Genomic DNA, 17,786 nt, shown 5'->3' with positions numbered 1-17,786 from the left:
AAAACACATTTAACCATCCCTAACCTAAAAAAAAAAGATCAATAAGTGAAAAAAACGTGTTTTTGGCAACTGGAATCACTTCTGAGTTACGGTAATGAGTTAATTTCGTGCTAATATCATATATTAACTTTATAACTATTTAATGTACGACTACAAATGCCATTGAGCAACCCTAACCTCGAATACGTGACAAACAAAGCTGCTCTACGCTGCAAAACGGTTCCTAGCACGTTTTGGAGATCGGGAAGAGAGTTTTTATTGTGCGTTTGTTATTTCTGATCACTACGTATACAGCGGCTTGGGTTGAAAACTAAAGGCATCGTCCTTAACTTCAAAACACTGACTACCAAAGTTGTTTTCCGCTGTTAAGTATCTTCTTGTACGTGTTGGAGGCAATGAAACATACTAATCTCGCTTATTTGGTGTGGATGAACGTAAACATATTTAAACACGGTTTCGAACATGACAAACAAACCCTAACGTCAACAAAGTGTTTAAATTTAATAGTAAAAGAGCATAGTAGTTTATGCTAAATTTTGAAGAAAAAGGTAAAAATAAGAAACAAACCAACATCAAGCACGCCTTTATATTTAAAAACACTACATATAATACGTTTATTATTATTATTATTATTAATATTATTATTATTATAATATTTATTATTATTACAGCTCAAACATTCTAGAAATAATGTAACAATGTCAAATTTATTTACCTCTATAACTATCATCCCAAAAATCTATGCAGATGATTGATGATTTTTCTTTTCCCCATTAAATTAGTAAGCAAAAAATGAGATACACGCTTTAGAGCTTACGGAACTACCATTTTTTGAGTACTGCCTTCAAACATTATAAAACAACGGTATAAAGCGAAAAATTAAATTTTTAAAAAAATGAGTTTCTTGTACACTACTAAAGTTGAATCATTAAAAACGTTATTGATAGAAATAAAATTTTTTTATTTGGTATGGTTATTAAAATAAAACAAAATTTTTAAACGGAAATCTCTTTGGGAAACCCTAAGATATGATTCATTATACAGCGTGTATTTCATGTCATATTGAAGCGTTGTTGCTATTATTGCGTTAGAATATCGTTTAATTTGCAGACAATTATTAGTCTTCTGGACTATGAAACAATGACTTATTTGTATGTCGGGGACGCTAGGCGCTTTTTCAAACCTTTATTTTAATTTTCTTGTCATTTTTTCGTGTTCAACCTTGGTGTAGAAAAATGTTTCGATCGATTTAAAATGATTCTTACCCCAATTAAAAAGTTTTACTAGCGTTAGAATGGCATCAGATGGATGGCATAATAAGCTGGTACGGGCTGCTTCTCTCTTGAATAGGGCACCGATGCCATCAGATGCTCCTTTGCCGTGGGCTGTGGCATGGCAATGCCACTCGGCTATTACACCAAAGTCTGTTTTGTGGAACATGAGATTGTTCATCTGGTATTTATTTTTAAAATGCTGTTTAGCGCCATCGCTGAAATATATAATATTCTTTACTCGGACATTTTTTTTAATATGTGGAATGAGTTGTGTTTGAACTGTATATACAGCAGATGTGTCATGTCGTGTACTATCCGATAAAAATATGAAGCTCTTGTGCAATAATTCTGAATTTTTTTTATAATAGTATACGACTGGGAATACGGTACATTGAGAATTATTGAAATGGAATGCCTGGGAAGCATCCTGAACAAAGTATTCATAATTCTCAGAAAAGTCTAAAACAACAAGTACTTCATGTTCCGCAAGATTTTTTTTTTTTCTTCAAAAAATTTTGATTGTGCTTTGGCAATATAGCTGTGTGGTTTCAAAAGAAGCAGTTTATGTCCTTATTCTTCGAGATAATCTTGCACATTTATGATTTGGGTCAGCAATGTAGATCTGTCTGTTCCTGTCCAATTGCTGTACTTGATTTCTGTAATATGGTTATCTTCTAACAAGTTGCATAATAATTTCAATAATATATTTATGGAGGGACACTTTTCACATTCATTCAAACTGCATGCTTCAGTGAGATGCTTGCAAGTTATTGTTTGTAAACAATCCATGTAATTAGTGGTTACTGTTTCAGAATTTGATGTTAATTTTTTAAGGTCTATACTCTTCATTAACAGCTTACAATTTTGATGTATTGTACACACACACACGTTGAATGCGTACCACTAGAGCCTGCCAGAATGCAATGTTTTGGACGCAATCGAGCAAAAGTACTGAAACCGACGGGAAACGCTGGAGAGGTTTCTTTATAAGTTAGAAACAGTCCCCTTAAATCCATCAACAGGAGTCTTTTTTGAAGAACAGAACGATTTTCAGACGTGCAAACAGATATCACATCTTTTTTTCCAGACATAATCCTGCTGTTTGCATCGCTGGTATAGAAATTAGTCACAGAGTCAATTGTTTCCTGGGACAATTTTTTACCTGACGAAATCGCTGTTACACCTAATATACCCTCTGAGTTTCTAAGGTCTTTGGCCTTCTGGACAAGAGTCCAACTACAACTAAATTCGATGGCTATTTTATTTGCAGACCAAGACATTGGAGCTATAGTCAAAATACTTAGTCTTTTTGGATCTTTCAACGGAAGACTCTTAAATTTTTCTTTCAAGCTATCCAACATTTCTTCCAAATCAATTACCCTCTCAGACCGTACGTCTACCACCCTCGATAGAAGCTCAGTACTATCCTGATGAATAAGCTCAGTATCATTCTGATGAATTTCTGATGTATGTACTTCAGTCTCAAGTTGCTCATTATCTACAAGGCTGTCACAGGGCTGCGATTTATCAATACTTTTATCGTCTTTTGTGTCTCTACACGTTCTGCATATTTTTGCATTGGAAGGTAGAAAAGGAAATTTCCTTTTTGAATTTTTTGATATACCTCTTAAATCTTTTCCTACGTGGCCTTTACTATCGTAGGGGTTGCAACATCGATCAGTACGGATAGATATTTTACTAGACATATTGAAAATTTATGCCACGAGTTGGAATATCTATAGAGGTTAAATCAGAATGTATATCGAACGTAAAGAATTGACATGAGGGAATTGAAAAAACACTGATGACTTACCTTAGTATATAATAATTTTTTCTTGTCGAGTAACTATAACAATTATAAAAAAAAACGGTGTTTACATGTACACTTTCTATTAAGTGTATAACGTATTTAACGCAGCTTCTTTTCTAATAATGTACTAAAGAAGAATCATATATTAATAATACTATATAATAATTACTATCGGTGTAGTTAATCACATCTTTAAGAGATTAGAATCACTATTCACAAAAGTATACGATATCACAGAAAAGAAGAGTAAAAATGTTGTATACAATTAGGAAAATAGTAAAAGACAGTGAAAGGTAGTGAAACGTTTCGTAAGTCGAAAAAATCATTCTGTTGAATCATGTGGATTATATGCGCATGTGCCAGGCCTCAAACGGGGGCCAATCTGCTTCGAGAAGTGCAATCCATAAGCATCTGCTCGATGAGCTGATCGGCCCCCGTCCGAGCCCTGGCACATGCGCACATAGTCGATATAATAGAAGTACAATAATATAAATTGAAGATTTGGATATCCTTTGCATTTTCTCCTATGTCATAGTTAATAACAATAATAACCACAGTACAATACTTGATTTATAGAGCATGACCTTATTTAATTATATTACGGTCAATATTTCGTCATCTCACTGATGATCTCATCAGGACACTATAAAATTTAATTGTTATATTACAAAGATAAAATACAAAGAAATACTAAACATATAATATTACCTATGCAGTTACTAAAATAGTACGCTGCAATTAACATTAGAGCGCAACCCAATGTTTACATTTCAATAGACAGTAGTAATGTAAATAGATACATATTCGTTAAATTATAAAAATTGAAATGACTGAGTACGAACAAAAGGAGTATGAGATTCTTGCAGTATATAAAAAGAAAGTAAAGAACAAACCTTATGCATCACCACCATAAAATATACACTCTATACAGGTTGCAGTATTTAGGAGTACAGCGACAGGGATGTAAATACAAATAGCTCCACAGATATTTTACCGAACCTGTGTATAAAATGTCTAAAAGTATATATAGATTCTATTTAATAAAATCTACGATTTTGAAAATATTTTTCTCCATATATCCCGCAAAAACCTTATATACACGTCATTTAACTTATAAGTATCTAATTGTCTGTTAATGTTATTATTATATAGCGTAATAAATATCATTTTCGAAAATTCTTGCTATAATTTGATGTTTTACGAGCAAATCTTGTAATAGTTTAGTTGCTCTTTTATTTTTTCGAACAATGTTCATTTCAATCGCAATAAACTATAATAATCTGGACAGGTGAAAGTTTTTCTGTTAGTTTTAACTGTACATCTTACCTTTTTTATCAATGTTATTGTTGACTCCTTGTGCAGTTTTACAGTTACAGAAACATATACACGGTATATTAACAATTTTTTACAAAAGTGATTTCTAACTTAGTTATTAATAAATAGTCTGGAATGCTTAGTTATTAATATCAGTCTTTAATGCTCATAATTTTGATGTCTCAGCAATAAAGCGGAAAATTGTATTGATGATTTTATTCATAGAATTTCGCGCTCTATATGGGGTATGCGTACAATGGGCTCATTTTTCAACACGCTGTATAATGAATCATATCTTAGGATTTCCCAAAGAGATTTCCGTTTAAAAATTTTGTTTTATTTAAATAACCATACCAAATAAAGAAATTTTATTTCTATCAATAACGTTTTTAATGATTCAACTTTAGTAGTGTACAAGAAACTCATTTTTTTAAAAATTTAATTTTTCACTTTATACCGTTGTTTTATAATGTTTGAAGTCAGTACACAAAAACTGGTAGTTCCGTAAGCTCTAAAGCGTGTATCTCATTTTTTGCTTACTAATTTAATGGGAAAAGAAAAATCATCAGTCATCTGCATAGATTTTTGGGATGATAGTTATAGAGGTAAATAAATTTGACATTGTTACATCATTTCTAGAATGTTTGAACTGTAATAATAATAAAAATTATAATGATAATAATAATAATAATGATAATAATAATAATAAACGTATTATATGTAGTGTTTTGTAAATATAAAGGCGTGCTTGATGTTGGTTTGTTTCTTATTTTTACCTTTTTCTTCAAAATTTAGCATAAACTACTATGCTCTTTTACTATTAAATTTAAACACTTTGTTGACGTTAGGGTTTGTTTATCATGTTCAAAACCGTGTTTAAATATGTTTACGTTCATCCACACCAAATAAGCGAGATTAGTATGTTTCATTGCCTCCAACACGTACAAGAAGATATTTAACAGCGGAAAACAACTTTGGTAGTCAGTGTTTTGAAGTTAAGGACGATGCCTTTAGTTTTCAACCCAAGCCGCTGAATACGTAGTGATCAGAAATAACAAACGCACAATAAAAACTCTCTTCCCGATCTCCAAAACGTGCTAGGAACCGTTTTGCAGCGTAGAGCAGCTTTGTTTGTCACGTATTCGAGGTTAGGGTTGCTCAATGGCATTTGTAGTCGTACATTAAATAGTTATAAAGTGAATATATGATATTAGCACGAAATTAACTCATTACCGTAACTCAGAAGTGATTCCAGTTGCCAAAAACACGTTTTTTTCACTTATTGATCTTTTTTTTTAGGTTAGGGATGGTTAAATGTGTTTTTAATCATAGCACATGCCATGACTATGTGAACTAATACTGTCTCTATAAATAAAACTTCTAAACCCACCTTTTAATAGCTTTTCGGGGCTAAATAATTAAAAAAATTTGATTTTTTAGGTCCTTTCTCCTGCTTCTGGTTGCCATATTGGTCAGCCATTTTGGATTTTTCGGGATCGCCACTCTGCATTTGAAACTAGAGGTCACAAGCTAAATTTTGACCCATCATACGTTTCCAGACAACTCACCAATTTTTGGCGAGATGGGGGTCTCACGTCCACTAAGAATGCCCCATATATGTATATATATACTAGTGGGGCTTACGCCCCCCTGCGCGCACTGCGCGCCAACCACCCAACTTTCGAATATTTTATAAGAAATACATTTTTACGATTTTTGTGTATTTATTCTTATTTATTCTTAACTTTTTCAGTTACACAGTAAAGTAATTGTTGGAAAATGATAAATATTAGAATATGATCGATTTGACGTCACCACGTCAAATTTTTAGTGGGAATTTGTGATTCCTGATACATTAAGTTATCTTGAAACATTCAATTTATTATCTAAAATAAAAAAACACGTAAACTTTTTAATACAATCCAATATTCTATTCATGTTAATTAATGATATTAAACATACATTAAAATAGGAAAATCAAACGAACTAAATGAAGAAATAGTAGATGAAATAAGTAGTTACGTGGATGCTAGATATGTAAGTCTAATGAAAGCAGCTTGGTGACTTCAAGAATATCCAATTTGTGGTTAAAGTCATACAGTTGTTAATCTAGCTGTTCATCTTGAAAATAAACAAAAACTCATATTTAAAGAAAATAATATCAAAAATGTAATAAAAAATCATCAAACACCCCTTACAGCTTGGTTTGAATTAAATAAAGTAGATGATTTTTCAAAATCACTAAAATATGTTAACATTCCAGAACATTACATTTTTGACAATAAACTGAAAATTTGGAAAAAAAGGAAAGTTACACTGAAAAATATTGTTATAGGTAGATTAAACATAGTATCTCCAAAAGATCATGAACGCTTATTTTAAAACTTATTTTAAATAAATTACATGGGGCTACATCGATTGAAGACGTTAAAAAACATAATAGAATAACATGTAAAAATTTCAGGGATACTGCAATTGCAATGGGTTTAATAGAATATGATTCTGAAATCGACAATATTTTTAAAGAAGCCATAACAATTATGTTTCCATACCAGTTAAGACAATTTTTTGCTTGGTTTTTGATTTCAGAAAACATTCAAGGAAATTAAATATGGAATAAATATAAAAAATATTTTACGGAAGACTTCGATAATAAAAATAATAATTGTACATATTAATCAAATTTTGGTATCGGAGGGTAAATCATGTGAGTCTTTTAGTTTACCGACACCAACCATTAAGAACTATATAAATAATTGCAATATTGAGAAAATATCTTTCAGTAAAAAAATGTTCGATATAATGTACACAAATTTAAATGAAGATCAAAAAAAAATTTTTAAAACTATTTGTGAACAAGATAAAAAAATATATTTCATAGATGGTCCTGGTGGATCCGGAAAAACCTACTTATATAAGACACTCATTTATTATTTTATTTCTAGAGGTAAAAATATTTTGTCAATGGCTTGGACAGGAATTGCATCTGTATTACTACCAAAAGGTATGACCAGTCATAGAACTTTTCGTTTACCTCTAGACTTAGATAATATTGAAAGTGTATTTTTAGAATTCGAAACTGAAAAAAAAATTAAGGGAAGTTGACTTAATAATATGGGACGAGGCTTCTATGATTTCGAAAAAAGCTCTAGAAATCGTTGATAGAACGTTGAGAGACTGGTGTAATACAAAACTTTGCTTTGGTGATGAATTAATAGTATTAGGAGGAGATTTTCGACAAATTCTTTCTGTTATAAAAAACGGTAATAGAACTATAATAATAGACGAAACTATTAAATCATCATTTTTATGGATCTTCTTCAAAATTGTAAGATTACAAAATAATATCCGTTCTAGTAATAGTGAATTTCCAAAATTCGTGTTAAGAATTGGAGAAGGGGGCATAAAAATATTTAACACTCCTTAATCCTGGATAACAGATGATGTCTGTACTAAAATATTTGGTAATTACAGCAACTGTTTTGACAATAACGTGATACTAACTTCACATAATGAATATACTTTTTTTTTAAACAACAAGATTTTAAGTAAATTACATGGGGAAACTAAAACTTATTACAGCATCGACACTGCAACATATAAAGGTGTTGATAAATCAGATAATAATATTTATATAAATTTTCCCGTAGAAATGTTAAACAACATTCGTGAAGGCTTGCCACCTCATAAACTTAGATTAAAAATAGATACAATAGTAATGTTAATTCGAAATTTGAGTATATCAGACGGATTATGTAACGGTACACGATTGCGAATTACTAAATTACTGAAGTTTAACGTAGAAGGCGAAATAGTAACGGGAGAAAAAATTGGTAATTAAGTTTTTATTCCAAGAATTACATTAAATACGGGAAATAATTCATCATTACTTTTTATTTTATATAAAAAACAATTCCCATTAGTTGTAGCATTTGCTATGACTATAAATAAGTCTCAAGGTCAAAGTTTTGATAATGTGGGATTATACTTAAAAAAACCTTTATTTTCTCATGGTCAATTATACGTGGCTTTATCAAGATGCAAAAATAAAAATGGAATTTTTATTGAAGTCGGTAGAGAAAACAGTTTAGAGATTTAAAATATAGTTTGGAAAGAAATTTTTGAATATAATAATGTATCTTATATTCATAACATGATTTAATTATTAATTTTTCATGTATAGGTAAAATTTTTTAATTAATATTACATATTATGAATGTTTATCGTGTTCATCTATTGTACCAATTTCAGCATTAATTTAAAACAAAATAGATATGGACGTAAGTCTTCGTGGTTTTATTAGGCTTTATAAGATGACTCATTAAGTGATGCGAAACTTTCATTGTTTATATTAATGATACTCTTGATTCAACTCAAGTTTATGTTCTTAAAAAGAAGAATTGTGTGATAAAGTACTATATAAGTAATAATGATATAGTAATTATGCGCACCAATATATGTGTATATATTATTTGGTTTCAAAATATTGTTAACTCCATTTAAATTGGTTTTTAAACGTACTCAGTTGGATAAATAATGATGTTTTGCGCAACAACCCTCTATGAATCAATTTATGACTTTAAATTTCTTCTTGACGATAAAATAAATCATGGCAATAAGACAGTTTTGTCCAAAGATAGGTTAAGACGGTATAATCACGGTCAGGTTCCAAAAAAGTGGTGTGGGGAGGCGGTGGGGACCATGAAAAAATTCGTGGGGGTCTGTGGGTGGGCCATAGGGGGTAGGTGAGGGAATGTGGGATGTTTTGAGAAAAAATACTATACAATATTTCCATGAGATTTGGTAGGAATGTGGTAATAGACTTTAACACATTGACAGAGCTGGCAAAATGCAACGTTACAAAATGCTAACAAAAAAAGTCAGTTCACCAAAAACTTTATGCTTACAAAGAAACCAAGGGATCCAGTAAATCGAAATACAATCGATTGTATTTAAGTTTAGCTGATAGTAGTATTGTGCAGTAATCTGTAACTATTTAATTAAATATAAAAACATACATTGTTATTATCCCATGAAGCCATACATGGTTGAACCCCCTGGCTTGAATAAAGACTTATACCATACTTCTATACTATTCATATAATATTTTGTGGGGGGTCGGTAAGGGGCCATGAAAAAATGTGTGGGGGGTCAGTGGGGAGGCTGTGGGGGTCGGTGGGGGGTTTTAAGTAAAACTACGATCTGTCAAAAAAGCAAGAAAATAACGGATTTTTACCTTATTTTGTTGGGGGTTGGTGGGGGGACGGTGGGAGGTTTGTGTGGAATGCCCCACTGAGTTAACTATATAATATAGGAAGATATACAAATATTCTTTGGGTTAAGGATGCTTCCTTGCATTAGTGCTTAGAAATGAGACATATGTTGTTAAATAGTTTAGATCTTGAGAAATTTATGCTTAAATATTTTTGTGTTAACTAGAGTCGTTGTGACAGACATACCAAGATTAACAATTTGCAACCCTCATCAAAAGTGTTCTAAGTATTTTAAGTACATAAGTGTCGATGATTAAAACTTTATTTTTAAATGCCATCGTGAAAAGTATGGGTAAGCGAACTAGAATTTGAAATAACTGCCGAAAAATGGGACAATAAATTCACGCAGTTACGTTGTGAACACATTAATTTGCGTACATATATATTGGTATTCCTTTCCAATTCCTCAGTTTTTTTATTTCAACATGTGAGTAGATACCCCTACACAAGGAGGCTTCCTTAAAATTAAATAAAAAGTCCTGTCTAATGCTATGATCCTATGATTACTGTTTTATACCATAAATGTTATGAAATCTGTCATTTTTGTAGAAAACTTTTTTTAGTAATCACACATAATCAAGTATCTTAACTACAGGTTAAATCTCCTCCATGTCAAGTTGTTATATAACAACTGCTGTTGTATTGTTTAATTTCAAACACCGAGGACTTTGCATCTTGAAAATTTATTTCAGTTCAGTTAAATTCAACCTGGTATCTATCGTGAGAGTTAGAATAGATAGTTGTGGATCCGTAAACTCTTTGCAAATTGTCTATGCAATTTTTTAAATATTAGCATATTCAATTACGTATTAGAAATGTACAACTGTGTAAGCTTCGGGAGCGTTTTGGAAAATCGATAGATACACTCCTATAATATAAGCAGTGCAGAAAATGGTAGCTCTGGTCTTTCTTTTCTATTCTCTTTAACTTGACGCTAATTAACGTGAGGTTTGTTTAGTAAATTTTTTTTTTAAACTCATAGGAAAAAATTTTTTTTGTTAAAAATTAACTATAGTACAATATCCATTGTATCTCTGTTGCTGAAAAAGATTTTTATTCCATAACAAAGGAAAGATATTGGAGGTTCTTGTGAGAATGGTTGAAATATTAGATAAGATTTGAACATTAAAAAGGACAATTTCTTATACGAATTCGATTTTTGATACACAAAACATTGTGAGACTACTAGATTTTGGACCTGGTGGTGTATATATCACAAGAAAAAGCAAGACGCAAGAAACCCTTGTGCTTGCCCTGGTTAGATATATACAAACTGTACAAACGTTTGCATAGACTGTTATTATATTATTAAAAAAAGTACAGAATTATTTTGCGGGGGTGTACTTAGTTCCCTATCGGAAAGCGAGAGAGGCAAACACCCGAGAATTAATGTCGTACTATGGTCCTGTATAGCGTATGCGATTTTTCATCTTCTCTGCCAAAATATGAGCTTCTTTCCACGATTTTAGAGTGAAGAGCGCAAGATAAATTTTTAAGTGGAACTCGCCTTATTTGACTACTGAAAAAGTATTTTGGCGTAATCTGCGTGGAAATTACCTCGTGAGCCATAATCAAGATTGGCAAACACGCAGACAGTGGCAAAGTACTTTTCAGGAGCAGATAATACGAGTTTTCAGGAAGAAACGATGCGCTTTCATTCCTGAAATCCAAGGAGAAATGTAGTCTTTCAACAAGAGATATAGTAAAAATCTTATTTTCACTGTAGAGGGTGCAGTAAGCATCTAAAGATGAATAATAACGTCCCAAATAGAATAATTATTTCTTGTACAGTTATTAGTGTGGAAATATGTTTCGAGCACAGTTTTTGTGTGGAAAAATGTTTCTCACACGATTGTTAGTAAACAAAATTTAATTTTCTACACTCAATACAGAGAAAGAAATACTTATTCTCAACACACTGTTACGAACATAGTAATTTCTCACATACCATTACATAAATATAATTTTCTATTTTCATTCCCACATAGTTTTTCTGCATATAAGAATTTGAAAGTAACACAACCCGATTTCACACATAGTATTTAAACACAAAAAAATGAAATGATTCTTTAGAAGTTAGCTGCTGATTTTCTTTTCACTGGTGTTTTATTTATTTGAGCCTATGGGTGTTTTAAAAATCCCTGACTTTCACAGATACGATGGACACCTTAAAAATTTATATTTTTATATAGCCAAAATACCTGAAGCACCAATGGGATGTCCAAGAGCAATCGCCCCACCATTAATGTTGACTTTATCAGGATCTAGTCCTAAAGCACGTAAACAGGCGAGAGATTGAACGGCAAAAGCTTCATTAAGCTCATACAAGTCAACTTCTTCTTTTTTCCACTGTGCTTTCTTCAGCTTAAAATAAAATAAGATTATAAAGCTTGTTAATTAATTCATAAAACCGCTTTAAACCATTTGTATACTCTTGTTTACAGTGAAATTAAAAAACCCATACAGACCACCAATTCAACAGCAGGAATAGGTCCTGTACCCATTAAATTAGGTTCAACTCCAGACTCCGCTATTGCGACGATTCGAGCGATAGGTGTAATTTCTTTTTTTTCAGCAGCCTCTCGAGACATTAGAACCACAGCTGCTGCACCATCATTTATTCCGGAAGCGTTACCTGCCGTTACCGTACCTTCAACCTATAATTGAAATAATGGCTTAACTGTGATTTAACGAACAGCAACCTTTTTATTATCACTAAAATGCATGATTTGCTGGTACCAGCTGTTCGATACTTTATTTTTTCTCTTTTACAGCGACGTTTCGGCTGAAATGTCGTTAATCTCTTTTCAAGCAAAGGTACAAAAAGTTACACAATCACATTAAACTATCATATTAATACAAGATTTAGAGGCATTCCTGAAATCAAATTTATTAATATGAACCCAAAGATAATAAGAAAATCTTAACAATACGTCATTTTTTGACATAATTTTTAACACAATCATTATTAAATATCAACATATTTACAATGCCATTTAAAATACGTCACAAAAAATACTATGAAAAATCATTTTTGAAACACAAAATAAGTTAAACTTTTTTGATGATGGTGGAAGAAATAAATTTCAAAAAATTTAATGTAGTTTATAAAATAACACTCAAGTGCGGTAAATGTTATGTAGAACAATCAGGTAGGATATTAAAAATAGGAATAAATGAACATTGTAATGCTATACTTAGATGTAAAAACACCTCAGCATTATACACCTATGTTTATTTTTTATTTATTTCATGCTCCGTCCCTTTCGGGTTTGGAGGGCTTCCGTTACATTTCTTATCGTTATCTTTGCACATTACTTTTACATATGTTTTACATTTTCATTCATGATTTGCAAGTTACATAACCTATTCTTATTAGTAAGTAAACAAAAATATATAAAAAATTTTTAAAAAACTTTTCAAAGATAATTTGCTACTAATTTAAAATTCACATTAATATTTATGTTTGAATTTAAATAGAAATGAAATAAAATGAAATCTATTAATAATACTGAAACAATTAGTCACTTTTTCTTTTATATAATATTAGAAACTTTAAAAAAAAAAACAAAAAAAATACACTGTCCATATAACCACTGCAATTAGATAAATTAAATCTTAAATACTACAGTCTTTTTGAAAGTATATTTACACTTCACTTTACACTTTACACTGTTTTTCTTGATCCTTTCTCTTCTTTCTTCTCTCTTCTCATATCCTTCCTTTCTTCCTTCTTGATTTCTTCATCCTATTTCTCTTGGCACTCTCAGGAACTCTCCCCTTCTTTTCTTTTCCTAACTACTCTTCTCAATATTTCTATTTCCTTTGCGCTCTTATCAAGTATATCTTCTATTACTTTTTCGCTCCTTGTTTTTTCGCATCTCTTCAGTATGTGTGTATGATTTTCCTCCTCTTCCTTGCATAATCTATATTTCCTTTCTTCTTCTTCCTTCCAATGTTCTCTGCTTTTACATTCATTACATTACCACATCTAAATCTTGCCATTAATTTTCTATCTTTTATTGGTATTTCCATCTTCAGATATTCTGGTTGATCCTCTGTTATTATGTTCTTGTATATCTTATTATATCTTGAGTTTTTTATCTTTTCTAATCTTTTTTCTTTTTCCTTTCTTCTTATACTCTCTATTATCTTAAATCTTACTTGCTCTTTGAATTTTGTCCCTCTCATGTATCTTGTTTCTGTTACTTCTTCTTCCTTTAATATTTCCATTCTCTTTTTTGCTACTCTTCCTATGTTTTCTCTTTCTTTATCTATATCTTTTTCTCTTATGCCGTCTTTTGCTAATTTAATTTTTGAGTCCCTAATCTTTTCTTCAAATTTTATTGCTCATTATACACCTATGTTTCGAGTGGTAATCACATACGTAAGTTTGATGAAAAGTCAATTAAAATAGTTGATCAGGAATCTAATTTTTGGAATCGATTAATTGGTGAAATGATATTCATTCAAAATATGATACTGTTAACAGAACTAGCGATACACAAATTAAAAAATATGTTTTTAAAAAACATACACGTACATGAAATGTATCTCACAAATTTTTATAAATTTTTGCGCTATTATTATTAACCCAATGTGTTCGAAATTGAACTCAGTAAGATACTGGACTGTATAATTTATATCGCACGCCGGATTTGGGGTGTGAAAAGGATGTAAAAAAAAGGATACAATAATAAATGCACAACACACTTTTAAACACTATAGCCGTTTATTATAAAAAAACAATCTCTCTGTTCAATTTTACTTTAACATGTCATAATGCTTGCTTACTTGCAAGATAAAACAAAGGAAGAACTAATTTATGAGTCAGACGAAAAAATTACGTGTCAATCGAAAATGTGAATCGTTTTTCGTTACAGAAATCTTACATAAAAACGATACACGTGAAAATTATAAACACGAGCGCAACGCGACTTACCAAAAAGGGCGTTTGAGGCTGACTGACGATAACCGCAACAGCAGCAAGATGCTGGACAAAGGTAAGTATAAACAGAGTCTATTGGTGTATTAATAGACGCGTGCGCGCTTATGATTGGCCCTTATAGGTAAGAGAATATCCTAAAGCGCGAGATTTCAAATCTCATAAACTAAATTTTCTATTTACATCAGTATAATGTTACTGATGTTGCACACAACGTTTTAAATTTTCACAATACATTTCAGAAATATTAAAGTAAAAGAACCTAAAGTTCAATAACATACAGGTAATTAGTACATTAGATATATATCAATTTATGCTCTGTTTTAATTTCAACGTTCACAGTTAAACTGTGAGAAATAGACAACATTTTTTACGGTCTCCTAAGCGTGTCAAAAATTAGGTTAATAAAATGATGTGTTGTTAAAATTTTTTTATAATCTTTGGGTTTATATCAATAAATTTAATTTCAGGAATGCCTCTAACTCTTGTATTAATATGATAGCTTTGAACTAATATGATTGTATAACTTTTTAGACCTGTAATTGAAAAGGGCTAAACGACATTTTAGCCGAAACGTAATAAAGAAAAAATAAAGTATCAAACAACTAGTACCAGCAAATCATACATTTTAGTGATTATGCAATCAAAATTTTTTATAATATATTGCTCTTTAATAATTTCAAGAAAGCAATTGAAATAAGTGATAAAATAGGCATGGCAATGACATACTGTTATCTTAACACAAAACCATAAAAAAACTAAAAAAACTGGTACCTTGACAAAAACTGGTTTTAATTTACTAAGGCCTTGAGATGTTGTGCCAGCTTTTGGATATTCATCCTTTACTATAAATGTCATTTCTTTTCCTACCGTAACTGGCACTGATACGATTTCCTTATCAAAATAACCTTTTGTTATTGCTATTTCTGCTTTTTGTTGTGACTTGGCAGCAAATTCGTCTTGTTCTTCTCGAGTTATGCCGAATTTTTTGGCAATATTTTCAGCTTTAACAAAATTATGGATACGATTAAGACTGTTTTAAATTATTGTAAATAAACAAACAATGTAGTTAAATAATAGTGTAATATTTTCAACAGGATAAGTGCATGGTCTCGTTCGTTTAGTTTGATTTCTTGAATAATAAGAAAATCGTAGATAGTTAAATTTTTTTTAATTTATTTTTTGTTCATAGTTCTTCAAAAAGATCAATCAATTTGTTATAAAGGAATCAAATAGCTCGGTAAAAAAAACAATGTACGCGACTTCACCACAAACGTATAATAACCGTGCGCTTGGGTCACTCAAGTTCTTATTTTAAGCCCTAGCGACGTAATGTACTACAATCAAACTTTTCAAAACACAAATTTGTTCTAAATCGAACGAGGTTCTCTGCAGGCATTTTATAATATTGTGGTTATGCAAGCTGCCCTTAAAATTAATCGATAAGAACTTTTTTTTAAATACCTCAGCTTTCAATAAACATTTTTTTATAAAACAAAATAAAAATTATTTTCTGTGGAAAAAGACTAATAATCCACAGTGATTGTAGCAGAAAGAATTTAATCCCTTATTTTTTAGGGGTGTATTGAACTTTTTTTTTTTTTTATCATAATGAAAAAAAAAAAAAAAACATTTTAAAAAAGACAATTTTTTTGGATGTTCACTTAACGTGTTTCAGCACACGCATGCAAACAAACACCCTTAGCAAAAAACTTAACAAATGTTCACGTTAAGTAATGAATTTAATATTGCGAAGAAAGTAAAAATTTGATTAATTTTTCTACTGACAAATCTGTATGCTTTTTAAATTTTAGCAGCCAGTTTTCTGATGCCTTCAATCAAGATCGTATTTTAATACATCGTAACAGTGAATTTCGTTCACATAGTAGTAAAACAGAATTTTTCCCACTCTCTAGAAGAAGGAGAGGAACTGTACTAAGTGGAAGAAAATCGAGGCAATGAGCGAGTGAGACTTAACGTGGAGCGGCAGTTCCAGCAAGGAGTCGATAGACAGTCATAGGCTCGCACCCTATAGCTAACAGTTCTTCTTCTGTAACTCTACTAAAATCGAGCGAATAGACTCATGACAAACAATACCAGTTTTGTTCATTATCATAAGAAAAAAGCTACATTTGTATTATTTTAAAATTGATAAAATTAAGTGAATTACTAATTGAACTCTAATTTTAAAGAATTTATATCTCTTGTTTGCTTTTGGTACCTGTATATTTATGAATGAAGTAATGATGAATTTTGGGCTCGTACCCTAAATTTCGTCTTTCCATAATTATATTTAATACCTTTTTTCGTTTTAGGTGTTACGTCCGAACTTCTGTAAGTGAAGGGTGGAACTTGTAGATTAATTCTACAAACAAATATATTTAATTTTTGTTCCTCAGGAACCAGCCGTCGGCCCAAAGGCCTCATCTGCTTTTAGTTACAGTATACTATTCTTTTAAATCGTTGGCACGGCGTTCTGGGGTTAGGTTTCACCGAGCGATATGTATGGAGTGGTGTACGCCGAGCTGGCGTTACCTACTGTTTGAGTTTATGTCTTATGTCATACAGTACTAGCGTATCTTATTTTTTTTTTATCTCACGTCCTTGTAAAAGTCGTTGACATACGTTGTCTATTTAAATATTCCTTGACATTCAATTTATTCATCAAGGTAAGAATTATGTGTCAATCGATTAGAATATTGAATCTGGAAATCTTTTATTTAATTTAGTAATTCGAATATTTTTTAATTGAGAAAGTAAATTTAATCAACAGCCAAGTTATGACTTATCTGATGATTTAATAAATTTGGAAATGCCGGAAATAGTTAATTTAACAGATAGTATAAATAATAAAGTTGCAGATTCGCATTTACAATGTTTATACAATTTATAGTTTTTCTTAATTTAAATTACTTCTATGAACGTTGGTTAGCCACTGCTTGCGCGCACGCAGTCGCAAGATTTTACAAGGTTGACCGCAACGACGATTCTAATCATTTTCTCACACAGCTTAGTAACCGAACTAAGTCTTACATTTGCTTGAAATGCAAGCTACTAGAACGTAGCTTAATCCCCCAACTAAGTTTCACATCCGCTTAGAAGACGCAACAGAACTCACTCTCAAACCTTTATAGTTACTTTGGAGCACTTGATGAAAGAGAAAAAGCGAA

General features: G+C 31.0%; 1 protein-coding gene across 1 annotated transcript in view; it reads right to left on the bottom strand.

Moving 5' to 3' along the window:
* Positions 1–17,786, bottom strand: part of Acat2 (Acetyl-CoA acetyltransferase 2) — a 157,172-nt gene that overhangs the window by 35,351 nt on the left and 104,035 nt on the right. The window contains exons 5-7 of the mRNA XM_014357606.2: positions 15,391–15,620; positions 12,140–12,328; positions 11,873–12,035 (exon numbers count right to left, since the gene is read on the bottom strand). Coding sequence (XP_014213092.1) covers positions 11,873–12,035; positions 12,140–12,328; positions 15,391–15,620 — 582 coding nt within the window. The remainder of the gene's footprint in view (positions 1–11,872; positions 12,036–12,139; positions 12,329–15,390; positions 15,621–17,786) is intronic.

Source organism: Copidosoma floridanum, unplaced genomic scaffold (genome assembly GCF_036245765.1).
Source record: "Copidosoma floridanum isolate Cflo_tuat_1 unplaced genomic scaffold, Cflo_Japanese_pri ptg000004l, whole genome shotgun sequence".
NCBI lineage: Eukaryota > Metazoa > Arthropoda > Insecta > Hymenoptera > Encyrtidae > Copidosoma > Copidosoma floridanum.
This window is presented reverse-complemented; position numbering and strand designations above follow the sequence as displayed.